Below are 27,147 nucleotides of genomic sequence, written 5' to 3' on the forward strand. Positions count from 1 at the left end.
TACAACTGAATGAATGACTGAATAACCATGATAGGCGGTACTTATTGAGTGCATACTGTGTGCAGAGCACTGGACCTGAAATCCTAAGCTGAGTGCTGTATATTAAATGCTTGAAAACTGCGTGAAACTCAACAGAGTTGTTTGTGTATCGAACCTGAAACCTGAGAGAGAGAGCACTGAAGTGTCTTCATCATCATGAATGGTATTTATTGAGCGCTTACTCTGTGCAGAGCACTGAACTGAGGGCTTTTCAATTCAATTCAATTCAATCGTATTTACTGAGTGCTTACTGTGTGCAGAGCACTGTACTAAGCGTTTGGGAGCGTACAACATGAGCCCGTTGTCAGGTAGGAACCGTCTCTATATGTTGCCAATTTGTACTTCCCAAGCGCTTAGTACAGTGCTCTGCACACAGTAAGCGCTCAATAAATACAAATGAATGAACGAATGAAGAGAGCTGTTACACATATTCCTTGCCCAAAATGAGCTTACAGTCTAGAGGGGGAGACAGACATCAATAGAAGTAAATAAATTTCGGATACAGACAGAAGTGCTGTGGGGCTGGGGTTGGAGAGAAAAAAGGGAGAAAAGCCAAGAGCACGTGGAAAATAAGGAAATCAGTCAAAGAAACAAGAGTTTGTGAGTGGAGTCTGAAATTCTTACTCTTCTGGACTTCTTCCTTAGCAATGCCCCAGTGCAAGGAAGGATGACATGCAAATTTAAGAAGCAGTCCATAATATGTGAAGGGGAAAAAGGCGGGAATAAAATTGTAATTGTGGTGGAAAAATGCATAAAGGTGAAGATTATACCTCGAGCCGGTAGTCAATGGTTCAGTTTGGTTCTGTGAAATAAGTGAACAACAAAAAAAATAAATTCCTCAACCGGTCAAACTGACTTCCTAACCGAAAGAGCTTAAGTGATTAATCAAAACGATTGTGGCATTCTTCTTCACATTTGGAAAGCGAGTAAATCAGTCAGACAGACCACAGTCGCAACGGAATAAAGCCGACGGAGAAGTCGTTCTGGAGGCAGAGCTGAGCTGCAGCAGTCTGCCTACGGGGACTGGGATGGAGGAAAATGACGATTTGTCTCCCACCGATGCTGGCTGATCTTGAAATCTCGGGGCAGAAACTTGGCACAGACCGAGGTGATGGATCGGAATATCCGGGGAACTTTGGGGTGCTTAGGGCTGGGGAGAAGCTTCTTGGAGAGGCTGAGCCCTGAGACTTGGTTTGGAGAGAAAATCCAGCCTTACTGGAAGAAAAATGGGGCATGTGGACTGCTTTGAGAAGCCACCTTCGAAACAGGATTGTGAACGGGATGGTGCGCTCAAGAAGAACATATTTAGAGCTAATTCGGTATTCATCGTTGCAGGAGAAAATCTCACTGAAGTGACTGAGACCTCAAATGCTGAATGGATTAAATGTTCCCCGAGACACTAACCGCCCACAAGAATCGACAAAAATGCAAGTATCCTGGGTTTTTAACCCGTCCGTTTGCCTTCCAAATTTAGTCAACGGAAGGACTTTTTTTTCTCTAACTTGCTTTTCTTTCATTCACTTCAATGCCAAGAGACTTTTATCTGAATGGAGACCCGATCTTACAACTTAGCGCTATCATCTTTTGGGGGAAGATAAAGGATATTTCTATCTACCGTTGAAGTTCATTTCTTAAGATGAAAACAAAGCATAGAAGAGTAGTGGTTTCACTACCTCTCCCCCCGGCCCCCACCCCGGGCACACAAAAGCTCAAACTGAAAAATCGTTTTTGACGACTTCTATCCATAGTGTTATTGAATATCGCCTGAGGTGAATTTCCCAAGTTGCTGGGTCACCTTCTAGAGGGGCACGTCGCTTTCCACCGGGAATTCCCGGGGGACTTTGGTGCCTTAGTTTCCTCCTCTGTGAAATGAGGATATGGCCCCCATTGTCCTTCCCTCTTAGACTGTGAGTCCCATGAAGCACATGGACGGTGCCTTTCTGATGATCTTTACATCTAGTGTGGTGTTTTGCCCATAAAAAGCGCTTAATAAATGCTAGTTAATAATGGAGCTGGACCGAGGCAGCATGGCCTAGTGCCTGGGAGTCAGAAGTTTCTAATCTCGGCTCCGTCGCTTGTCTGCTGTGTGAACCTGGGCAAGTCAGTTCACTTCTCTGGGCCTCAGTTACCTCATCTGTAAAGTGGGGGTTAAGACTGTGAGCCCCACATGGGGCAACCTGATTAGCTTGCATCTACTCCAGAGCTTAGAACAGCGCTTGGCACATAGTAAGCAAATAACAAATACTATAATTATTATTAGCAAGGCTGAACTCAGAGGACAGACACCATCTGTGGATGGGGTGAACTTGGGCCCGAGGCACCCAAAGGGACTCATCCCCCTCCCCTCCTATTTCTCTCCTTCTCCTCCTCTTCCTCCTTCTCCTCTTCCTTCTCTTCCCCCTGTTCTTCTTCCTCCCCAACTCCCCCCTTTTCTTCTCCTGTTCCTCCTCATCCTCCCCCAACCTCCTCCTCCTTTTCCTCCCCATTCTTCTCCTCCTCCTCTTTTTCCTCTTCCTTCCCCCTTCTTCCTTTTCCTCTCCTTCTCCTCCTCTTTTTCCTCCTCCCACTCCTGTTCCTCTTCCTCCTCTTCTTGTTTCTCTCTCCTTCAGATCTCCCTCTTTCTCCCCTCTTCCCCTCCTCCTCCTCCTCCCCCTTCTCCTCCTCCTCTTTTTCCTCTTCCTCCCTCCCTCATCCTATTCCTATTTCTCCTACTCCCTCTCCTGTTCCTCTTCCTCCTCCTCTTCTTGTTTCTCTTTCTTCCCCTTCAGATCTCCCTCTCTCCCCTCTTCCCCTCCTCCTCCTCTTTTTCCTCCCCTTCTCCTCCTCCTCCTCTTTTTCCTCTTCCTCTCTCATCCTCTTCCTATTTCTCCTACTCCCTCTCCTGTTCCTCTTCCTCCTCCTCTTCTTGTTTCCCTTTCTTCCCCTTCAGATCTCCCTCTTTCTCCCCTCTTCCCCTCCTCCTCCTCCTTTTCCTCCCCCTCCTCCTCCTCTTTTTCCTCTTCCTCCCCCCTTCATCCTCTTCCTATTTCGCCTACTACCTCTCCTTCTTCTCCTCCTCTTCCTCTTTTGCCCCCTCCTCATCATTATTTATTATCTACCAACCAAACAATGGTATTTACTGAGTGCTTCCTGCAAGGAGAACACTGTACTAAGTGCTTGGGAGAGCTCAATACAAGAAGCACCATAGCACAGTGCATACAGCACAGGCCTGAGAGTCAGAAAGTCATGGGTTCTAATCCCGGCTCCACCACTTCTCTGCTGTGGGACCATGGGCAAGTCACTTCATTTCTCTGGGCCTCATCTGTTACCTCATCTGTACAATGGGGATTGGGACTGTGAGTCCCATGTGGGACAGGGACTGAATCTAACCTGCTTTGCTTGTATCCACCCCAGTGCTTAGTACAGTACCTGGCACATAGTAAGCCCTTAACAAATACCATTACTATCAAGAGTAATATATTATATATTATAAATACTTATTTATTCTTGCTAATGTCTGTTTCCCTGTTTAGACAGTCAGCTTGTTATGGGCAGGGAACGTGTCTGCTAATTCTTTGCACCTTACTCTTCCACGCACTTAGTACAGTGCTCTGCAGCCAGTAAGCACTCAACAGATGCCATGGATTAATGGATTATAATCAACGGACAGGTTTACAGGGAGACGACTTCATTGACTTTTCAGGAAGAAATACTTCCTTGCCAGGCACTGTTTTGTGTGGTACACTGGTGATCAGGGGAGGGAGGTCACAGAGGTGAGCTTTCTGGATTTTTTTCATATAGTCAATGAAAATATACGTTATAATATATTAATAGACCATTATTATTCACAGTTAGGTGCGTACAGTGTGAGAGCATTGTCCTGGGGACTTGAAAGCAAACAATTTAAGTAGAAGTCACAGTTCTTGCCCTCAAGGAGTTTATAGTATCATGGGATTTTATCAGGGAGAGGGGCGAAATTAGGAGTGAGGGTGGGGGTTTGGGGGCTGTGGACTGGATATTTCTGCTAGTAGGAAGGGGAGCTAGGGAAACGGTGTGGCCTCGTGGAAAGAGCACAGGCCTGGGAATCAGAGGACCTGGCTTCTAATCCTGGCTCTGCCTCTTGCCTGCTGTGTGGCCTTGGGCAAGCCACTACACTTCTCTCTGCCTCAGTTTCCTCCTCTGTAAAATGAGGTTTTAATACCTGTTCTCCCTCTCCCTTAGACTGTGAGCCATAGAGAAGCAGCGTGGCTCTGTGGAAGGAGCCCGGGCTTTGGAGTCAGAGGTTATGGGTTCAAACCCCGGCTCCACCAATTGTCAGCTGTGTGACTTTGGGCAAGTCACTTCACTTCTCTGTGCCTCAGTTCCCTCATCTGTAAAATGGGGATTAAGACTGTGAGCCCCCCGAGGGAAAACCTGATCATCTTGTAACCTCCCCAGCACTTAGAACAGTGCTTGGCACATAGTAAGCGCTTAATAAATGCCATTATTATTATTATTATTATTATTATGTGGGACAGGGACTGTTTCTGGACTGATGATCTTGTAACTACCTTAGAGCTTAGCACAGTGCTTGGCACATAACAAGCACTGAGCAAGTACCATTAAAAAAATAAAAGCGACTCGTTAACCAAATCCCTTCTTTGGTGCCACGTAGTTTACCTGGGGGCTTTTCTAATAGGACCCTCACCACAATTTTAAACATGCCTTTTCTATATGGAAATAGTTTTCCATACTGTTTTTAAATTTAGGAAACAGTTACAGATAAGTTTATATGCCTTGATAGAAAACATGTATACCTGTACTTATAAAGCACTTATGTACCTCCACAACATTTATAATAACTATAGTAATTATGGTAATTGTTAAGCGCTTACACTGTTCTAAGCACTGGGGTAGATATAAGCAAATCAGGCTGGACACAGTCCCTGTTTCACATGGGGCTCACAGTCTCAATCCCCCTATAACAGCTGAGTTAACTGAGGCCCAGAGAAGTGAAGTGACTTGCCCTAGGTCATATAGCAGAGAAGTGGCAGAGCTGGGATTAGAACCCATGACCTCCTGACTCCAAGGTCTATGCTCTATCCACTAGGCCACGATATCTTTGAAATATATTATATGTTATAAATTACTGATTTCTTCATGCTAATGTCTGTCTCCCCCTTTAGACTGTCAGCTTGTTTTTTGTTGTTTTTTTGATGGCATTTATTAAGCGCTTACTATGTGCAAAGCACTGTTCTAAGCACTGGGGAGATTACAGGGTGATCAGGTTGTCCCACGGGGGGCTCACAGTCTTCATCCCCATTTTCCAGGTGAGGTAACTGAGGCCCAGAGAAGTGAAGTGACTTGCCCTAGGTCATATAGCAGAGAAGTGGCAGAGCTGGGATTAGAACCCATGACCTCCTGACTCCAAGGCCTATGCTCTATCCACTAGGCCACGATACCTTTGAAATATATTATATATTATAAATTACTGATTTCTTCATGCTAATGTCTGTCTCCCCCTTTAGACTGTCAGCTTGTTTTTTTGTTGTTTTTTTGATGGCATTTATTCAGCGCTTACTATGTGCAAATAACAATAATAATAATAATAATGATGGTATTTGTTAAGCGCTTACTATTTGCAAAGCACTGTTCTAAGCGCTGGGTGATCAGGTTGTCCCACGGGGGGCTCACAGTCTCAATCCCCATTTTCCAGATGAGGGAACTGAGGCCCAGAGAAGTGAAGTGACTTGCCCAAAGTCACACAGCCAACAGTTGGCAGAGCCGGGATTTGAACCCACGCCCTCTGACTCCAAAGCCTGGGCTCTTTCCACTGAGCCACGCTGCTTGTTATGGACAGGGGACGTGTCTGCTCCTTCTGTTAGACCTCGCTCTCCCAAGCACTTAGTACAGTGCTCTGCAGCCAGTAAGCACTCAATAGATGCCATCAATTGGTGGGTTATAATCAAGGGACAGCTAGACAGGGAGGTGACTTCACTGACCTTTCAGGAGGAAATATTTCTTTGCCAGGCACTATTTTGGGTGGTGCACTGGTGATCGGGGGGGAGGTTTCCCGCTCTTACCTCACCTCGCTACTCTCCTTTTCCAGCCCAGCCCGCACACTTCGCTCCTCTAAAGCCAAGTTTCTCACTGTACCTCAATCTAGTCCATCTCCCGGCCGACCTCTCGCCCACGTCCTCCCCCTGGTCACGGACGCCCTCCCGCCTCATATCCGACCATCCACTACTCTCTCCCCCTTCAGAGTCTGTGAGCCCAATATGGTACATCAATCAATCAATCAATCGATCGCATTTATTGAGCGCTTACTGTGTGCAGAGCACTGGACTAAGTGCTTGGGAAGTCCAAGTTGGCAACATCTAGAGACGGTCCCTACCCAATGGTGGGCCCACAGTCTAGAAGGGGGAGACAGAGAACAAAACCAAACATATTAACAAAATAAAATAAATAGAATAGATACGTACAAGTAAAATAAATAGAGTAATAAATATGTACAAACATATATACAGGACTGGACATATATACATGGACTGTCTCATTCATTCATTCATTCATTCAATTGTATTTATTGAGCACTTATTGTGTGCAGAGACCGTACTAAGCGCTTGGGAAGTACACGTTGGCAACATCTAGAGACGGTCCCTACCCAACAGTGGGCTCACAGTCTAGAAGGTCTCCAACCTGATGGAGCTTGTATCTACCCCACCGCTTAGAACAGTTCCGGGAACAGAGTAAGCACTTAACGAATACCACAATTATTATTATTATAAAGTCTTATGAAAGGCACATCTCCCCGAAGAAGCCTTCCCTAACTAGGCCTTCCTTTCCTCGTTTCCCTGTAGCTTCTGCGTCGCCCTGACTTGCTCCCTTTATTCATCGTCCCCCCCCTCGGCCCCATTACACTTACGTTCATATCGGTCATTTATTGATTTCTATTAATGTCTGTCTCTCCCTCTGGCTGTCAGCTCAATGTCGGAAGAGAGCTTGCCTGTTTACTGTCGTACTCTCCCAAGTGCTCAGTACAGTGCTCTGCACAGAGGAAGAACTCAATAAATACGACTGAATTGAATTGAAGGGACTGCGTCCATCCTAATTAACCTGTCGCTACCCCAGTGCTTGGAACAACATTTGACACATAGTAAGCACTTAACAAATAGCATTAAAAAAGGGAAAAAAACCCCAACTTTTCAGCACCTGCCACCAGAATCTGTTCCCAGGTGGGTTTAGAGGCCTAGGTATTTAACAAAACGCAAGCGGCCGAAAAAGGGAAAGAGAAAAACTGAGAGAAAGGAAATCAACAAAAAACAAATAAAAGCCGGCATAACGCCTCACTTAAAACACAACGACATGCAAATCAGCCTCATCTCGTGGGCGAGGGGTTTGCTTCTGTACGAAACGAGAGACGAGGGGGAAAAAAACCCAACAAGATTAAGATGTTTCTTCATCAACATTTTTCCTCTGCCTCGAGTACTGGTTTGAGAACTTAGCAGGAAGCAGAGACACAAGAGGTCTAATTCTCGCATCCTTGTGCAATCGGCTGGTCTCTGTTTCGCGCTAGACTCCTTTTGAAGTCTTGCCAAGCTCAAAGGCCGGGAGGGCCTCACCGGTAGCAGAGAGAATCTTTTTGCAAACCATACGCCGAAGGCGGCTGAAAGCGGGGAAACACTTTCAGAGCAGAGGTGAAGTCAACAACAGAATCGAGAGAGTCGGTGGGCGTAATAACGTGCCATCGAGCTTTGCCGGGGATTGCCGGCCTGCCGGGAACGCAAGACCACCCTCAGGTTGGCACTCTAGACTGTAAGTCTGTTGTGGGCAGGGAACGTGTCGACCATCTCTGCCGCACTGTACGCTCCCCAGCGCTCAGTCCAAAGATCTGCGCCCACCAAGTACTCAATAAATACCACCGATTGATTGATTAATACCACCGATTGATTGATGGGTGGTCTGTCTTCCCCTCTAGACTGTGAGCTTCCTTTGGGCAGGGAATGTGTCCACCAACTCTGTTGTACTGGACTCTCCAGAGCACTTACTACAGTGTTCTGCACACCGTGGTGCTCAATAAAGCAGTGTGGCTCAGTGGAAAGAGTCAGAGGTCAGGGGTTCAAATCCAGTGCTTTGCACATAGTAAGCGCTTAATAAATGCCATTAAAAAAAAAAGATCTGTGCCCACCAAGTACTCAATAAATACCACCGATTGATTGATGGGTGGTCTGTCTTCCCCTCCAGACTGTGAGCTTCCTTTGGGCAGGGAATGTGTCCACCAACTCTGTTGTACTGGACTCTCCAGAGCACTTACTACAGTGTTCTGCACACCGTGGTGCTCAATAAAGCAGCGTGGCTCAATGGAAAGAGTCAGAGGTCAGGGGTTCAAACCCCGGCTCCGCCGCTTGTCAGTTGTGTGACTTTGGGCAAGTCGCTTCACTTCTCTGGGCCTCAGTTCCCTCATCTGTAAAATGGGGATTAAGACTGTGAGCCCCCCCGTGGGACAACCCGATCACCTTGTAACCTCCCCAGTGCTTAGAACAGTGCTTTGCACATAGTAAGCGCTTAATAAATGCCATCATTATTATTATTAATAAATGCCATTGGTGATTATGATGATGATGAGAGGCCTTCCCGTTTCTTCTCCCTGACTGAACTTATTAAATATGCATTACTGATATTGGTCAGATGCCAACTTGACACTATACTGGACTCCCTGAGGACCAAACCCAGTCAAGCGCTTAGTACGGTACTCTGCACTCAGTAAGCGCTCTATAAATATGATTGAAATGAAACCCCTTTTCACAAATCGGACACGGTCCCTGCCCACGAAGATCTTACAACACAGGACAGTCAGTTTGTCACGGAAGCAGCCTGGCCTAGTGGCTACAGCCCAGACTTGGGAGTCAGAAGGACCCGGGCTCTATTCCCGGCTCCGCCGCTTGTCTGCTGGGTGACCTTGGGCCAGTCACTTCTCCGTGGCTCAGTTATCTCATCTGCAAAATGGGGATTCATTCTTCCAGCCGTATTTATTGAGCGCTTACTGTTTGCAAAGCACTGTACTGAGTGCTTGGGAGAGTATAATAATAATAATAATGGCATTTATTGAGCGCTTACTATGTGCAAAGCACTGTTCTAAGCACTGGGGAGGTTACAAGGTGATCAGGTTGTCCCACGGGGGGCTCACAGTCTTCATCCCCATTTTACAGATGAGGAAACTGAGGCCCAGAGGAGTTAAGTGGCTATAAAAGCTGTGAGTCCCACGTGGGACAGGCGCTGTACCCTACCTGATTAGTGAAGCAGCACGGTGCAGTGGCTACAACAAGGGCCTGGGCATCGGAAGGTCACGGGTTCTAATCCCGGCTCCGCCACTTGTCTGCTGGGGGACCTTGGGCAAGTCGCTTCACTTGTCTGGGCCTCAGTTCCCTCATCTGTAATGCGGGGATTGAGACCGTGAGCCTCACCAGGGGCTGGGAAGGTGGCCAACCAGACTGGCTTGTATCCACCCCAGCGCTTAGCACAGTGCCGGGAACATAGTGTTTCATAAAATACCACGGTTAGTATTATTTAAAATGATCAACCCTAGAGCTTAGTCAACGGGCAAGCGCTTAACAAATACCATTTAAAAAAAAACGAAATAAACAGGCAATTAAACATCAACTTTGACCTTTCTCAAATCCATCCCGGGATCCCCTGGCCAGTCAGAGAAAAGCCTCCCGCTGCAACGCACCGCTTCGGCTAGGCACTTGATAGACGCAGTTTCTACCACTACTCTTTAAAGATGTTTTCATCATCATCAATCGTATTTATTGAGCGCTTACTGTGTGCAGAGCACTGTACTGTTTTAGCCCTTCGTCTCCCACCACCTGCTCCAGGGACAGCGAGAAGCAGCAGCCAATTGATCAAGTGTGTTTCCTGAGCACCTGTGGGAGCAGAGCACTGTACTGAGCAGTTGAGTCCCTCTAGACTGTGAGCTCGTTGTGGGCAGGGGATACATCCGTTTGTTGCTGTACTGTTGCACAGGGCTTGGCACGCAGTTAGCGCCCAGTAGACACGATTGAATGGGGAGAGTACAACTGAGTTAGTAAAGCTGTCCCCTGCTTCCAATAATAATAATAATGACGGCATTTATTAAGCACTTACTATGTGCAAAGCACTGTTCTAAGTGCTGGGGGGATACAAGGTGATCGAGGTTGTCCCACGGGGGGCTCACAGTCTTCATCCTCATTTTACAGATGAGGGAACTGAAGCCCAGAGAAGTTAAGTGACTTGCCCAGAGTCACACAGCTGACAAGTGGCAGAGCCGGGATGCTTAGTACAGTGCTCTGCACACAGAAAGTGCTCAATGAATATCTGCGATTGATAGATTGGTGAAGGGAAAGGCTCGGGGGGTGCCAAATCAATTGATCAATAGCATTTATTGAGTGTTCACTGCATGCAGAGCACTGCATTGAGAGCTTGGGAGAGTACAGTAGAACAATACAACAGACACCTTCCCTGCCCGCAACGAGATTACAGTCTAGAGGGGGAGTTCAATAGATTCCCTTACTGAGCCCTACTGAGAGCTCACCTCCTCCAGGAGGCCTTCCCAGACTGAGCCCCCTCCTTCCTCTCCCCCTCGTCCCACTCTCCATCCCCCCCGTCTTACCTCCTTCCCTTCCCCACAGCACCTGTACATATGTTTGTACATATTTATTACTCTATTTATTTTACTTGTACATATCTATTCTATTTATTTTTATTTTGTTAATATGTCTGGTTTTGTTCTCTGTCACCCCCTTCTAGACTGTGAGCCCACTGTTGGGTAGGGACTGTCTCTATATGTTGCCAACTTGTACTTCCCAAGCGCTTAGTACAGTGCTCTGCACACAGTAAGTGCTCAATAAATACGATTGATTGATTGATTGATTGATTGTACTAAGCGCTGTGGTAGTAATAGTAATAATGATGTGGTATTTGTTAAGCACTTACTATGTGCCAAGCACTGTTCTAAGCGCTGATAATCAGGTTGGGCAAAGTCCATGTCCCACATGATGCTCACAGTTTTCATCCCCATTTTAATGGTGTTTGTTAAGTGCTCACTCTGTGCCAGGCCCTGTACTAAGCGCTGGATTCCAGCTAATCGGGTTGAACACAGTCCCTGTCCCACATGGGGCTCACGGTCTTAATCTCCACTTTTCAGACGGGGTAACCGAGGCACAAAGAAGTGAAGGGACTCTTTTAAAAACGGTATTTGTTGAACGCTTACTCTCTGCGACGCCTTGGATTTAGCGCTGGGGTGAATACAAACGAATCACGTTGGCCAGAATCCGTCCCACAAAGGGCTCACCGACTTAATTCCCATTTTACAGAAGTAACTGAAGCACAGAGATGTTAAGTGACTTTTTAAAAGTACTGGGACTGGATCTAACCAAATCAGTTTGCTCACGATTTGTGTCCCTGAAGAGACTCCTAGTCTTCACCCCCGTTTTACAGACAGCGTGGCTCAGTGAGAGTCAATCAATCGTATTTATTGAGCGCTTACTGTGTGCACAGCACTGTACTAAGCGCTTGGGAAGTACAAGTTGGCAACATATAGAGACGGTCCCTACTGGGAGACAGAGGTCACGGGTTCTAATCCCGGCTCTGCCACTTGCCAACTGTGTGACTTTGGGCAAGTCACTTCACTTCTCGGGGCCTCAGTTCCCTAATCTGCAAAATGGGGATGAAGACTGTGAGTCCCAACCTGATTAGCTTGGATCCACCCCAGAGCTTAGTACAGGGCAAGTCTTTGGGCAAGTCACTTCACTTCTCGGGGCCTCAGTTCCCTAATCTGCAAAATGGGGATGAAGACTGTGAGTCCCAACCTGAATAGCTTGGATCCACCCCAGCGCTTAGTACAGGGCAAGTCTTTGGGCAAGTCACTGAACTTCTCTGGGCCTCAGTTCCCTCATCTGGAAAATGGGGATTAAGTCTGTGAGCCCCATGTGGGACAACTTGATTACCTTGTAGCTACCCCAGCGCTTAGAATAGTGCTTTGCACGTAGCAAGTGCTTAATAAATGCCATTATTATTATTATTATTATTATTATTATTACAGGGCCTGGCACAGAGTGAGCACTTAAATACCATTGAAATGGGGATGAAAACTGAGCTCCATGTGGGACAGGGATTGTGCCCAATCTGATTCTTCTAGACTGTGAGCCCACTGTGGGGTAGGGACCGTCTCTCTATGTTGCCAACTTGGACTTCCCAAGCGCTTGGTACAGTGCTCTGCACACAGTAAGCGCTCAATAAATACGATTGACTGATTATCTTGCATCCACCCCGGTGCTTGGTACAGCGCTGGGCATGGACTAAGTGCTTAATAAATACCATTAAAAAATAAAAAAGTCACTTCGCTCCTCTGGGCCTCCGTTCCCTCATCTGTAAAACGGGGATGAAGACCATGAGCCCCACGAGGGACAGGGACTGCGTCCGACCCGACTGGCTTGTACCCACCCCAGCGCTTAGTACGGTGCTTAGTAAGCGCTGAACAAATACCAGAATGATTATTCTGGGACGGTAAGCGCCGAACAAATGATTATTCTGGAGGGAACTGAGGCCCGGAGGAGTTGAGGCCCAGAGAGACTCACGGGCACGTGTCATCCGGCCCGGGGTGGCGACGTGGGCTGGCGGCCAGGGCCCCAGGTGTCCCCGTGTTCCGTCTGACACGTGGGGCCACCGCGCTTTCCACATGTAGGCAGCCTCAATTGCCACCGTAAACCACAGCCTCCCACCCCCCCTCCATCCGCTAGCACAGCTGGCTCGGATTCAGAGGCAACCCCCCGTCCCCACCCCCTCCGCCTCCTCCGATACTGGCTTCTCTCTTCGCCCTCGGCGGAAATCTCCCTTCTCGTTGCCGTTGTTTGGCCCGACTTAACCTCGGAATAATGATAATCCCTGTGGTGGTCTCCAAGTGCTTACTAGGTGCCAGGCACTGTACTAAGCGCTGGGGTGGGTGCAAGCTAGTCCCTCACGCGCCTCACCGTCTAATGAGGAGGGAGGACAGGGAAGCGGAGCGGCCTTGTGGGAAGAGCCCGGGCCTGGGAGACGGAGAATCTGGGAGCTAATCCCCGTTGCCTGCTGTGTGACAAGTCGCTTCACTTCTCCGTATATATGTTTGTACGTATTTATTACTCTATTTATTTATAATAATAATAATAAAGGCATTTGTTAAGCGCTTACTATGTGCAAGGCAGAGAGAAGAGAAAGGGCTTAATAAATGCCATCATGTTGATATTTTGGGGAGGGATCAAAATCCACCCCTTGGGTGTCTATGAGGCAGTTGTACCGCTTTAAGGACGTCTTGTTGCTGTGATTCCAAGACCCCCCAAAGCATTCTGTGTTTCTACTCCTCCCCCCCACTACCCCACCCTTCATTAAATGGAAAGAGCCCGGGCTTTGGAGTCAGAGGTCGGGGGTTCAAATCCTGGCTCCGCCAATTGTCGGCTGGGTGACTTTGGGTGAGTCACTTCACTTCTCTGTGCCTGTTACCTCATCTGTAAAACAGGGATGAAGACTGTGAGCCCCCCGTGGGACAACCTGATCACCTTGTAACCTCCCCAGTGCTTAGAACAGTGCTTTGCACATAGTAAGTGCTTAATAAATGCCATCATTGTTATTATTATTATTATTGTTATTAAATCCTGTCAGTTCAACCTTCACAAATCCAGCCTTTCCTCTCCCTCCCAACCGCTACAGCATTAATTCAAGCACTTAATTCTGGCTGATCTCCCTGCCTCTTGTCTCTCCCCACTCTGATCCGTAATTCACTTCGCTGCCCAGCACGTTTTTCTACAGACATGTTCAGGCCGTGTTTCCGCACTGCTCAAGAGCCTCCACGTCAAACGGAAACTCCTCACCATCCATTTTTAAAGCCCTCAATCACCTTGCCCCCTCCTACTAGCTACTTTCGTACTCCAACCCAGCCTGGAAACTTCACTCTTCTAATGCCAACTGTACCCCAATTTCATCTAGCCCGCTGCCGACCTCTCGCCCACGTCGGAACGCCGCAGACGGTCGCTCTTCCCTCCGTCAAGGCCTTATTGGAGACCCATCTCCTCCAGGAGACCTTCCTTGACAAAGCCCTCATCTCCTCTTCTGCTGATTTGCTCCCTTTATTCATTCATTCAATCGTGTTTATTGAGCGTTTACTGTGGGCAGAGCACTGTACTACGCACTTGGGAAGTACAAGTTATTCACCCCTCCCTCAGCCCCACAGCACTTATGTCTGTAATTCATTTATTTCTATTAATGTCAGCCTCCTCCTCTAGACTGTAAACTCGCTGTGGGCAGGGGACGCATCTACCCACTCTGTTCTTTGTCAATCAATCAATCAATCGTATTTATTGAGCGCTTACTGTGTGCAGAACACTGTACTAAGTGCTTGGGAAGTACAAGTTGGCAACATATAGAGACGGTCCCTACCCAACAGTGGGCTCACAGCCTAGAAGGGCTCACAGTCTAGAAGACTGTGTCCTCTTGTCCTCTTCCAAGCACTTGGTTCAGTGCTCTGCACACAGTAAGCGCTCAATAAATACCACTGATTAATTGTACTTTAGTACAGAGTAAGCGCTTAACAAATAACATGAAAGAAAAACAAACAGCTATCGAATCCCCATTTTGTAGATGAGGGAACTGAGACACAAAGAGGTGAAGTGATTTACCCGAGATCCCACAGCAGACAGGAGGTGGGGCCGGGCTCAGAACCCGGATCCTCCGATTCCCAGGCCCAAGGTCCGAGGACCTGCGGGGTTTGGACTGTCCAGTGAGCGAGAGTCAGTTTGCCACAGCTGCTCATGCCGTTAGGCTGTCCCTCACCAGATCAAAAAAATCTCCCACTCAAAGCGAAACTTTTGAGCTTTTTAAAGATCGGTGAAAAACAACCTTCCTCGCCTGCAGGAGGACGGCGGGAGACGGTGCTCTCTGATCTTTGACCTCTCACCCACGTCCTCCCTCTGGTCCGGAGTGGCCTTCCTCCTCGTATCCGACGGACAGTCGCTCTCTCCATCTTCGAAGCCTTATCAAAGGCACATCTCCAACAGGCCTTCCCCAACTAAGCCTTCAATTCCTCTTCTCCCACTTCCTCTGCGGTGCCCCGATTTGCTCCTTTTCTTCACCTCTCCCTCAGCCCCACAGCACTTGTGTCCACCTCCGTCATTTATTCATTTCTATGAACATCTGCCTCCCCCTCTAAGACTGTGAGCTCTTTGTGGGCAGAGACTCTCCAAAGCCCTCAGTACAGTGCTCTGCACATAATAAGCACCCAATAAATACAACTGGCTGATTTGATTGATTGACACCCTTGCCGTGCTTGGCTCCGGCGGGGGCAGGGGGCAAGAGGGGGGCAAACCAGCTTGCTGCCTGATCGGTCACTGGGCTCTTTCCTGCTTTTCGGTCTTCGGTCCAACCTATTCTCCCCATCTCACTTCTTCTGGGGGGATTCCCGGAAGCCTCAGCCTCTGCCCTACTCCAACCTAGCTACCCTAACGGGGCTCCCAAACTGTGAAAATTCACCTCCCTTGGGGATCGGCGAAAAATTTGACCCCCACCTTCATTGGAAGACGAGAAACAGCCAAGCTCACGAAAGACGGGGTTGCTCGGTGTGGAACAGCTCACTGTGGGCAGGGAATGTGCCTGTTGATTGTTCTGTTGTGCTCTCCCAAGCACTTAGTACTGGGCTCTATGCACAGTAAGCACCCAATATGAATGAATGAATGAACCCTGCCTGCTCTCAGGGGCCTTAAAGTTTCCACAACGGTAGGAAATCATCATCATCATCAATCGTATTTATTGAGCGCTTACTGTGTGTAGAGCACTGTACTAAGTGCTTGGGAAGTATAAATTGGTAACATATAGAGACAGTCCCTACCCAGCAGTGGGCTCACAGTCTAAAAGGGAGAGACAGAGAACAAAACCAAGCATACTAACAAAATAAAATAAATAGGAAATCGAGTCACTCCCTCAAAACCCCACTCCCCCTCGTCGTGGGTTTTGAAGGCTTTTGGCCATAAAGCAAATCTGCTTTTCAGGTGATAAAAAGGCGGCGACTCAACTCAACCCTCCTCCCTCGTCCCCCACATGCAGTGACACAGTAACAATCTGAAGCCACTGTCCCTTAAAAGCTACAAAGCAGCGGGTGTACATGTGTCTGCCGGTGTGTGTTTGTGTCTGTGTGTGTATACGTGTAGGTGGAGGTGGAGGGTCTCATAGGTTGCGGTTAACTCATTTAGGGAACGCGTCTGTTACTTCTACCGCACTGTACTCTCCCAAGTGCTTAGTACAGTGCTCCACGTGAGAAGCCACGTGGCTTAGTAGATAGAGCCTGGGAATCAGAAGGACATGGGTTCTAATCCCGTCTCCACCACAAGTCTGCTGGGTGGTCGCCTCGCTTCTCTGGACCTCAGTTACCTCACCTGTAAAATGGGGATGAGAGGGTGAGCCCCACTGGGGACAGGTGTCCAAAGTGATTAACTTGCATCAACCTCGGCACTTACAATAGTGTGCGGCACATAGTAAGCGCTTGATGAGTACTGTAATTATTAGTAAGTGCTCAATGGATACCGCTGATTGATGGATGTTTTGGCTGACAGGTTTTTGGCGGGGAATGCATTTTTTGATGGCCAAAAGTCCCTTTCCCTGCATCTCAGGGGAATGAGCACAGCCCACCGAAAATCATCAACCCCCCCGCTGCAATCGGGGTCTTCCGGGAAGGGAAGAGACCCCTGTGACCCATCTCTGCAACCTCCCACCCCCAGGAGCCCCCGCCAAATGGAAGACAGAATTGAGGAGATCCCCACTACGAAGATGGGTCCAATCCTGCCTCTTTTCAGAGAAATGAGAATTTATCTGTTTCTCTCTCTCTGTCTCTGCCTCTCTCTCACCTTGTCTCGGTCTCTCTCTGTATTTTGTCACTGTCTGTCTCTTAATAATAATAATAATAATAATGGCATTTTTTAAGCGCTTGCAATGTGCAAAGCACTGTTCTAAGCGCTGGGGAGGTTGCAAGGTGATCAGGTTGTCCCACGGGGGGCTCACAGTCTTCATCCCCATTTTCCAGATGAGGGAACTGAGGCCCAGAGAAGTGAAGTGACGTGCCCAAAGTCACACAGCTGACAACTGGCGGAGCCGGGATTTGAACCCATGATCTCTGACTCCAAAGCCCGGGCTGTGTCCACTGGGCCACACTGCTTCTCTTGCATCTCTGCCTCTCTTTCTCTATCTCTGTTTCCCTCTCAGTTCCACTTTTCCTCTCACTCTCTCTCTTCCTCTCTCTATGTGATAAGAAGTGTTTCAGACTCTGCTGAAGCCCTAACAATAGAAATAGAAAAGACCTGCAAAACATTCTCACCAGTGAGAAACCACTCACCATTTAACGACTTAAGTGTGGCCTAGTGGGTAGAACCCGGGCCTGGGAATCAGAAGGACCTGGGTTCTAATTCCGGCTCCACCGTTTTTTTGCTGTGCAATGTTGGGCAAGTCATTTCACTTCTCTGTAACTCAGTTATCTCATCTGTAAAATGGGGATTTGGGGGGTATTTGTTAAGTGCTTACTATGTGCAAGGCACTGTTCTAAGTGCTGGGGAGGTTACAAGGTGATCAGGTTGTCCCACGGGGGGACTCACAGTCTTAATCCCCATTTTACAGATGAGGTCACTGAGGTACAGAGAAGTCACATAGCTGACAGTTGGGGGAGCCGGGATTTGAACCCATGACCTCCGACTCCAAAGCCCGGGCTCTTTCCACTGAGCCACGCTGCTTCTCCTTAACACTGTAACACTGTAAGCCCCTATGGGGGACAGGGACTGTGTCCAACCCAATTTGCTTGTATCCACCCTAGTGCTTAGTAACAATGCCCTGGCATATAGTAAGTGCTTAAAAATACCATTATTATTATTATTATTAATTTATTTATCTTTGCCTAGCTTACCTCATCTGTAAATGGGGATGCCAACCTGATTATCTCATATCTACCCAGCACTTATTACAGTGCCTGGCACATAAGAAGTGCTTAACATATAACAAATTATAGAAGTAGTGTGGCCTAATGGATAGAGCTTGGGTCTGAGAGTTAGATGGACCTGGGTTCTAATTCTGACTCCAACACTTGCCCACTGGGTGACCTTGGGCAAGTCACTTAACTTCTCCAAACTTCAGGTTCCTCACCTATAGAACGAGATTAAATACCTGCTCTCCTTCCCACTTAGACTGTGAGCCCCATAATTACCTTTTATCTATCCCAGCACTTTAGTACAGTGCTTGGCACGTAGTAAGCGCTTAACAGATATTATTATTATTTGTGTCCCGGCTATGGATCTTCCCGCTTCTCCCACTTCTCTTCAGAAGCAGCGTGGCTCAGTGGAAAAGAGCCCGGACTTTGGAGTCAGAAGTAGTGGGTTCAAATCCCAGCTCTGCCAACTGTCAGCTGTGTGACTTTGGGCAAGTCACTTCACTTCTCTGGGCCTCAGTTACCTCATCTGGAAAATGGGGATTAAAACTGTGAGCCCCCCCGTGGGACAACCTGATCACCCTGTAACCTCCTCAGCGCTTAGAACAGTGCTTTGCACATAGTAAGCGCTTAATAAATGCCATCATTATTATTATTATGTCACATTCCAAGCTTTGTCTGTGAGATTTTTACCATGACCATTTTTTTAAGGTGCACCAGGAACTAGGGTCAAGAGCATTCATTCAATTCATTCAATCGTATTTATTGAGCGCTTACTGTGTGCAAGGCTCTTGGGAGGATACGATACAACAACAGACAGGTGCATTCCCTGCCTACGGTGAGCTAGCAGTCTAGAGGGGGAGAGAGACATTAATATACATAAATAAGTAAAATACAGATATATACAGATACAACCATATGTGCTGTGGGGATGGGAGGGAGGATGATGAAGGGAGTAAGTCAGGGTGAGGCAGAAGGGAGTGGGAGGAGAGGAGTGGGGGGCTTCTAATAATAATAATAATGGCATTTATTAAGTGCTTACTATGTGCAAAGCACTGTTCTAAGCGCTGCGGGGATACAAGGTGATGAGGTTGTCCCACGTGGGGCTCACAGTCTTCATCCCCATTTTACAGATGAGGGAACTGAGGCACAGCGAAGTTAAGTGACTTGCCCAAAGTCACACAGCTGACAAGTGGCAGAGCCGGCATTCGAACCCATGACCTCTTACTCCAAAGCCCGGGCTCTTTCCCACTGAGCCACGCTGCTTCTCTAGGAGATGGGCCTTCAAAAACACAGGCCTGGGAATCAGAGGACCAGGGTCCTAATCCCGACTCCATCGCTTGTCCGCCGTGTGATCCTGGGCAAGACACCTCACTCCTCTATGCCTTCGCTCATCGGAAAAATGGGGAGGAAGACTGTGAGCCCCATGTGGGACTGGACTGTGTCCAACCCTTACTTTCTATCTACCCCGGCTCTTAAAAATGGCACCAGGGACGTGGTAAGCACTGAGCGAATATCGTTAAAAAAAGAGGAAAAAAAAAAGATCTTGGCCGCTTTGTCGGAACAAAATGCTCTCCTCTTGATACTCTTCAGAAGAAATTAAAGAGCATCAGCAAGACAGGTCTCTGGGGCAGGAAAGCCACAGATTTGATCTGGAGAAGAATTTCCTCTTCCTCTTTGCTGGATTTGCATTGCCAGGGGTACAAACCCCGTGCCTTGCCAGATGGAAATTTGCAAGCAGGTGTCATCTTGGCTTGCAGAGCTGAAGGGATGGTCCGGAGCCAAATACCAAGACCGGGGTTTTCTTAAGCAAAAAATTGTGCTGAGCCTCGCTAAGCACGAGCAAGCTTAGCCCAGAATGTGACTCTAAACTCTGCCACCCCGTTCCCTCATTCATTCGGCACCCTGGTTTGGAAATCAATCAATCAATCAATGGTACTGCCTGAGTGCTTACTGAGTACAGAGCACTGTACTAAGCGCTTGAGAGAGTACGATATACAATAAACAGGTACATTCACATTCCCTGCCTACAACGAGCTTACAATTTGATAGCTATCCCATCCCCATGGCACTTGTACAAATAATAATAATAATAATAATACCAATAATAACAGTGGTGGTTATGTTAAGTGCTTACACGTACACGTCTTATGCTAGAGAAGCAGTGTGGCTTAGTGGAAAGAGCCCGGGCTTTGGAGTCTAGAGGTCATGGGTTCAAATCCCAGCTCTGCCACTTGTCAGCTGGGTGACTTTGGGCAAGTCACTTCACTTCTCTGGGCCTCAGCTACCTCATCTGTAAAATGGGGATTAAAGCTGTGAGCCCCACATGGGACAACCTGATCTCCTTGTAAACTTCCCAGCGCTTAGAACAGTGCTTTGCACATAGTAAGCGCTTAATTAATGCCGTTATTATTATTATTACTCTGTCAAATCGTCTCTGACCCATAGTGACTCCATGGACACATCTCTCCCAGAACGCCCCACCTCCATCTGCAATCGTTCTGGTAGCGGATCTATATTTTTCTTGGGAAAAATAGCCAAGTGGTTTCCCGTTGCCTTCTTCCAAAGCACTGTACTAGATACGAGATAATCAGGTTGGGCACAGTCCCTGTCCCACGTCGAAACGGAAAGGGGATTCGACCTCCATTTTACAGATGAGGAAACTGAGGTCCAGAGAAGTGAGGTGACTTGCCCAAGGCCACACAGCAGATGAGTGGCAGAGACGGGATTAGGACCCAGGTCTTCTGACGTCAAGGCCCGGGCTCTTTCCTCCGGGCCACGCTGCTTTTCCAACAATCCTTTTCCCAACGCCCTGAACAAGTTTTGTCACAACACCAAGACAAGGACCTGTTTTTTGGAGTTGCAGAAGAGGAGGAAAATGACTTAGTTGGGGTGATACCTTAAGTTTCAATCCACTTAGGTCATGACTGTCCCAATTACTCAATCGGGGGTATTTATCGAGCGCTTATTATACGCAGAGCAATGTCCCAGATGCTTGGAAGCTGTGTGGCCTAGGAGAAACAGCGTGGCCTAGTGAAAAGGACATGGGGATGGGAGTCAGAGGCCCTGAGTTCTAATCCCGGCTATGCCTCTTAATAATAATAATAATGATGTTGGGATTTGTTAAGCGCTTACTAGGTGCTTAATACCTATCCCAATGCTTACTACAGTGCCTAGCACACAGTAAGTGCTTAACAAATAAACATAGGAAAAAAATCAGGTCCAGAGAGAGAGCTAGCTTAAAGGGGCTCCATTATCTGGTTGTAATAAGTAATAAGTAATAACAGTAATAAGCACTGTTCTAAGTCCTGGGGGGGGACTTGTTTCCCCCCCCCAGGATTTAGAACAGATGATCAGGTGGTCCCACGTGGAGCTCACAGTCTTCATCCCCATTTTACAGATGAGGGAACTGAGGCCCAGGGAAGTGAAGTGACTTGCCCAAAGTCACACAAGTGGCAGAGCCGGGATTAGAACCCACGACCTCTGACTCTCAACCTCAGGCTCTATCCGCTGAGCCTCTGCTTCTGCTCTTGTTTGCTGTTTTACCTGGGGCGAGCCACTTCACTGAGCGCAGACTGCACGCAGAGCACTGTACTAAGCGCTCAGGAGAGTACATTAGAATGATATGCCAGTCACGTTTCCAGCCCACAACGAGTTCACGGTCTCGAGGGGGAGACGGTCATCGATCGATCAACCAGTGGTATTTATTGAGCGCTCAGCATCTGAATTCCCCACCCGCTCCAGGACTCGGAAGCTTTCGGGCGGCGGAAACCTTCTCGGCCTCACGGTTTCGCTCACTTATGAACTCGTTTACTGAGTGGTGTTCCCTGAGGATGTCTGTGGTTTAGTCGACTCGGTGGGCAAACACCCTCTCCCCTCCTACACGGGCCCCCGCAGCAGTTCACATAAAACAAAATCCGGAAGCCCCAGACGGCAGAACGACCAGATAATGGAGCCCTAGCTCTCTCCCTGGACCTGATTTTTTTTTCTGTGTTTATTTGTTAATAATAATAATGGCATTTATTAAGCGCTTACTATGTGCAAAGCACTGTTCTAAGCGCTGGGGAGGTTACAAGGCCATCAGGTTGTCCCACAGGGGGCTCACAGTCTTAATCCCCACTTTCCAGGTGAGGTCACTGAGGCACAGAGAAGTGACTTGCCCAAAGTCACATAGCTGACAATTGGCAGAGCCGGAATTTGAACCCATGACCTCTGACTCCAAAGCCCAGGCTCTTTCCACTGAGCCATGCTGCTTCTCAGCACTTACTATGTGCCAGGCACTGTAGTGAGCATCGGGATAGGTAATAATAGCAATAATGATTGTGGTATTTGCTACACACTATGTCCCAGGCACTGTACTAAGCACTGGGATAAGTAATAATGATACTACTACTAATAATAATGACTGTGGAATTGTTAAGCGCTTACTATGTGCCAGGCACTGTACTAAGCATTGGGATAACTAATAATGATACTACAACTAATAATAATGACTGTGGCACTGTTAAGCGCTTACTATGTGCCAGGCACTGTACTGGGCACTGGGGTAGGTAATAATAATAATAATAATAATGACTGCTGCATTCGTTAAGTGCTTACTATGTGCCAGGCACTGTAGTAAGCATTGGGATAGGTAATAATAGCAATAATGATTGTGGTATTTGCTACACACTATGTGCCAGGCACTGTACTAAGCATTGGGATAAGGAATAATGATACTACAACTAATAATAATGACTGTGGCACTGTTAAGTGCTTACTATGTGCCAGGCACTGTACTGGGCACTGGGGTAGGTCATAATAATAATAATGTGCCAGGCACTGTACTAAGCATTCGGGTAGGTAATAATAATAACAATAATAATGATGATTGTGGTATTTGCTAAGCGCTTACAATATGCCAAGCACTCAGCTCAGTAATAATAATAATGATGATGATGGCATTTGATAAGCGCTTACTATGTGCAAAGCACTGTTCTGAGCACTGTACTGGGCACTGGGGTAGGTAATAATAATAATAATAATGACTGTGGCATTCATTAAGTGCTTACTATGTACCAGGCACTGTACTAAGCATTCGGGTAGGTAATAATAATAACAATAATAATAATGATTGTGGTATTTGCTAAGCGCTTACAATATGCCAAGCACTCTGCTCAGTAATAATAATAATAATGATGATGGCATTTGATAAGCGCTTACTATGTGCAAAGCACTGTTCTAAGCGCTGGGGGGGATACAAGGTGATCAGGTTGTCCCACGTGGGGCTCACAGTCTTAATCCCCATTTGACAGATGAGGTCACTGAGGCTCAGAGAAGTTAAGTGACTTGCCCAAGGTCACACAGCAGACATGTGGCGGAGCCGGGATAGATACCGCAGTACTGGGGTAGATGCAATATAGTCAGATCACGCATAATAAATGGATTCGGCGTATCAGTGTTGCCCTGTATTCAGTAAATACATGCCAGGTATATATCTACGGTATCTCCTAAGTGCTTACTATGTGCCAGACACTGTACTAAGCACTGGGGTAGATCCAAACTAATCAGGTTGGAGGCGGACCCTGTTCCAGGTGGAGCCTTACGGTCTTCAACCCCATTGTACGGACGAGGTAACGGAGGCACAGAAAAGTGAAGTGACTTGGACAAGGACACCCCGCAGACAAGTGGCGGAGCTGGGGTTGGGACCCAGGCCGTGCTTTTTCCACTAGGCCATGCGGCTCAGTGGAAAGAACCCGGGCTTTGGAGTCAGAGGTCAGGGGTTCAAATCCCGGCTCCGCCACTTGTCAGCTGTGTGACTTTGGGCAGGTCACTTCACTTCTCTGGGCCTCATCTGTAAAATGGGGATTAAGACTGTGAGCCCCACATGGGACAACCTGATCACCCTGTAATCTCCCCAGCGCTTAGAACAGTGCTTTGCACATAGTAAGCGCTCAATAAATGCCATCATTATTATGATGATTAATGCTCATCTTAATGTCCACGCTCCATTCTTTACTCATTGATTTATTCATCCTTTTTTCTTCCATTTTTCCATGCCTTTGTGGTTTTTAAACTTATCTTAATGTATTCAAATGAAGCACCGTTCTAGGTAGGAGGAGCACACAGTGATCATCATCATCATCAATCATATTTATTGAGCGCTTACTATGTGCAGAGCACTGTACTAAGCGCTTGGGAAGTACAAATTGGCAATCAAAGGTCCCAGTAACTTCTCTCCAGGTGCTTAGAATTGAATCAATCTTATTGATTGAGCTCTTACTGTGCGCAGGGCACTGTACTAAGCGCTTGGGAGGGTACAATACACCAATCAATCAATCAATCGTATTTATTGAGCGCTTACTGTGTGCACAGCACTGTACTAAGCACTTGGGAAGTACAAGATGGCAACATATAGAGACGGTCCCTACCCAACAGTGGGCTCACAGTCTAAAAGGGGGAGACAGAGAATAAAACCAAACATACTAACAAAATAAAATAAACAGAATAGATATGTACAAGTAAAATAAATAAATAGAGTAATAAATACGTACAAACATATATACTTATATACAGGTGCTGTGGGGAAGGGAAGGAGGTAAGATGGGGGGGATGGAGAGGGGGACGAGGGGTTGGTAGGCACGTTTCCTACCCACAAAGAGCTGACGGTCTAGAGGGGGAGACGGATTTCAACTATTATTTCTATGGCGATGACCCCCAAATCTCCATCTCCAGCCCTGATCTCCCTCCCTCTCTCCAGCCTCGCCTCTCCTCCTGCCTTCAAGTTATCTCTTCTTGGATGTCCTCCCGTCACCTCAAACTCCACACGTCCAAAACAGAGCTCCTCATCGTCTCCCCAACAACCCTGTCCTCCCCCTGCCTTTTCCATCACTGTCACCGTCCTTCCCGTCTCACCAGCCCACAAACTTGGCGTTACCCTTGACCCCTCTCTCTCTTTCAACCCACACATTCAAGCGGTCGCCAAATCCTGTCGGTCTCACCTTCGCTACGTCGCTAAAATCCATCCTTACCTCTCTACCCATACTGTTACCATGTTAATACCATCTCTCCTCCTGTCCCGCCTGGATCACTGCGTCAGCCTCCTTGCTGACCTCCCAAACGCTTGCCTTTCCCCACTCCAGTCCCTACTTCACTCTGCTGCCTGGACCATTTTTTCTAAAAAAATGTTCCGGACACGTCACCCTGTTCCTCAATAGACTCCAATAGCCGCCCACCCACCTCCGTACCAAACAGAAACTCCTCACCATTGACTTTAAAGCAGTCCCTCTTACCTTACCTCGCTTCTCTCCTTCTACACCTCAGCCCGCACACTCCGCTCCTGTACTGGTAACCTTCTCACCGTGCCTCCATCTCGCCCGCCTCACCACACCCTACCTCTGGCCTGGAATGCCCTCCCTCCTCAAATCTGCCAGACAGATACTCTCCCCCACTTCAAAGCCCACCTGAAGGCCCATCTCCTCCAAGAGGGCTTCCCAGACTAAGCCCCACTTTTCCCCATCTCCCACTCCCTTCTGTGTTGCTCTTACTCCCTTTGCTCTCCCCCTGTCCCATCCCCAAAGCACTTAGGTATATATCGCTCATTTTATTTATCCCTTTTCTCTCCCCTCCTCCCAGCCCTGAAGCACTTTTGTTCGCTAAGCAGCATGGCTTGGTGGAAAGAGCCCGGGCTTGGGAGTCGGAGGTCGTGGGTTCCAATCCCAGCTCCGCCACTTATCAGCTGGGTGACTCTGGGCAAGTCACTTCACTTCTCTGGGCCTCGGTTCCCTCATCTGTAAAAGGGGGATGAAGACTGTGAGCCCCGCGTGGGACAACCTGATCACCTTGTATCTACTCCGGGGCTTAGAACAGTGGTTGGCACATTGTAAGCGCTCAACAAATACCATCGTCGTTATTATTTCTCTCATTTTATTTATCTGTATTGACGTCCGTCTCCCCTGCCCCAGACTGTGAGCCCACAGTGGGACAGGGAGTGCGTCCAATCCGATTTGCCCCATCCACCCCAGCGCTCAGTACAGCGCCTGGCACACAGTAAGCGCTCGACAAACGCCACGACAATCATCCTTACTTTCCCGTTTTCCAGCCCCTCCGCGGACCGGCCCGGGACAATGAGCGGAAACGCAACCCAGCTGGACAACGAGACCCTCCTGATGCTCCAAAATCGCGCCATCGCCATCACCCTGCCGGTGGTCTACTCCCTCGTGGCCGTCATCAGCATCCCCGGGAACCTCTTTTCCCTGTGGCTCCTCTGCCGCCACACCAAGCCCAAGAGCCCCTCGGTCATCTTCATGATCAACCTGGGCATCACGGACCTCCTGCTGGCCGCGTTTCTCCCCTTTCAGATCTTCTACCACATCCACCACAACGACTGGATCTTCGGGAAGACCCTCTGTAACCTGGTGACGCTGATGTTCTACTCCAACATGTACTCCTCCATCCTCACCATGACCCTCATCAGCGTCGAGCGGTACCTCGGGGTCGTCCACCCCATGTCCTCCTCCCGCTGGAGGAAGAACCGTTACGCCGTGGGGGCCCTCGTGGCCATGTGGACCCTCCTGCTGGCCACCCTGTCCCCGCTGATCCTCACCGACCTGACCTACGAAGTCAAGGCCCTGGGGGTGGTCACCTGCTTCGACGTGCTCAAGTGGACCATGCTGCCCAACTTCGCCGCCTGGGTGGTCTTCCTCTTCTCGCTCTTCATCGTGCTCTTCCTCATCCCCTTCGGGGTGACGGTGGTCTGCTACGTGGCTACCATCCGCAAGCTGGTCCGGGTCTCGGGCCGGGACGGGCACGGGCAGACGAGGAGGTCCGTGAAGCTGGCCGGGATCGTCCTCCTGGTGTTCGTCACCTGCTTCGCGCCCAACAACTTCGTCCTCCTGGCCCACATGGTCAACCGCCTGTTCTTCCAAAAGAGTTACTACCACATCTACAAGCTGACCCTCTGCCTCAGCTGCCTGAACAACTGCCTGGACCCCTTCGTCTACTACTTCGCCTCCAAGGAATTCTACCAGACGTTCCGGAACGTCATCGGGAGCAACAGGAGCCGCAGCGACAGCTCGGAAAACCGCCGCGAGAGCGTCTTCTCCGGGCAGGCAATGTCGCTTCGGTCCACGTCCAGCGGCCAAGGAGACGGGCCGGAGCCGAGGAGCCACGCTTCTCTGATGGGACGAGAGAGTGTGTTTTAG

The 27,147-nt window shown here is 48.3% G+C and overlaps 1 protein-coding gene across 1 annotated transcript; it reads left to right on the forward strand.

Moving 5' to 3' along the window:
• Positions 1–1,176: 1,176 nt before the first annotated feature.
• Positions 1,177–27,147, forward strand: LOC119937766 (P2Y purinoceptor 8-like). Its single transcript, XM_038757392.1, has 2 exons — positions 1,177–1,466; positions 26,046–27,147. Exons 1-2 carry the CDS (start codon positions 1,408–1,410, stop codon positions 27,145–27,147), a joined length of 1,161 nt encoding a protein of 386 aa, XP_038613320.1. The 5' UTR covers positions 1,177–1,407.

This window comes from Tachyglossus aculeatus, chromosome 15 (assembly GCF_015852505.1).
Source record: "Tachyglossus aculeatus isolate mTacAcu1 chromosome 15, mTacAcu1.pri, whole genome shotgun sequence".
Taxonomy (NCBI): domain Eukaryota; kingdom Metazoa; phylum Chordata; class Mammalia; order Monotremata; family Tachyglossidae; genus Tachyglossus; species Tachyglossus aculeatus.

Bases quoted from the DNA above. Each gene is read 5' to 3' on its own strand.
- LOC119937766 (XM_038757392.1), top strand. From the start codon at position 1,408: ATGCTGAATGGATTAAATGTTCCCCGAGACACTAACCGCCCACAAGAA. The intron at 1,467-26,045 runs GCAAGTATCCTG...CCCGTTTTCCAG, and splicing joins CCACAAGAATCGACAAAAAT to CCCCTCCGCGGACCGGCCCG.